We start from the raw sequence: 583 nt of genomic DNA on the forward strand, positions 1-583 counted from the left end.
CTCCCCTGGTGCATTTTGAACCATGATCCAAACTGTCAGGGTTTTTGTACCATTAAGACTCGTTGCGTAGCTACTGCTGGACTTAACTGCTGTCCTTTTGCCAGATGAACGTGAGGTTGGGACAGAAGGGAAAATCCTGCTGCTGGCTCGAGAAGACAAGAAGCTTCAAGGAGTGGGACTGCAGAGCAGGCAGCCGGTGAGGATCTGGGACTGAGGTGTTGCTGTAAAATCAGCTCTGGGGCTCCAGTCTCTTGGTTTCCATCTCCTTGCTTGTGAGCTGCTTCACATGGTTGTGCAGAGCTCTGGGTTGAAGAACTGAGCCAGGTTAGAACTACCTAGATGGGTGAACTCTTTAGTCTTAACCCTGGTGAGGTTCACCATGGTACAGGAAGGGACAGAACCAGGCTGGGGGCAGGGGAGGGCTGTTAGGCCGGCTTTTGGCCAAGGTCCTGTGCTTTTCTGTGGGGAAGAAACCAAACCTTGGTACAGTAAGTGATGCTTTTTCTCTTTCCTACTGCCCAGATTTGCATGTGGGGGGTTGAGGAGTATGAATTGCTCATGATTTAACCCAGCTATGGGAAAG

At 50.8% G+C, this 583-nt stretch overlaps 1 protein-coding gene across 1 annotated transcript in view; it reads left to right on the forward strand.

Annotated features, from left to right (window-relative positions):
* Positions 1–104: 104 nt before the first annotated feature.
* The window catches only part of LOC104489448 (proteasomal ATPase-associated factor 1-like), a gene marked incomplete at its 5' end in the record, with an annotated part of 3,812 nt that continues 3,333 nt past the window's right edge, over positions 105–583 (forward strand). Inside the window, one exon of the mRNA XM_010131613.1 lies at positions 105–196. Within this exon, the coding sequence (XP_010129915.1) occupies positions 105–196 (92 nt within the window). The remainder of the gene's footprint in view (positions 197–583) is intronic.

Source organism: Buceros rhinoceros, unplaced genomic scaffold (genome assembly GCF_000710305.1).
Source record: "Buceros rhinoceros silvestris isolate BGI_N320 unplaced genomic scaffold, ASM71030v1 scaffold21642, whole genome shotgun sequence".
In the NCBI taxonomy this organism is placed as follows: Eukaryota; Metazoa; Chordata; class Aves; order Bucerotiformes; family Bucerotidae; genus Buceros; species Buceros rhinoceros.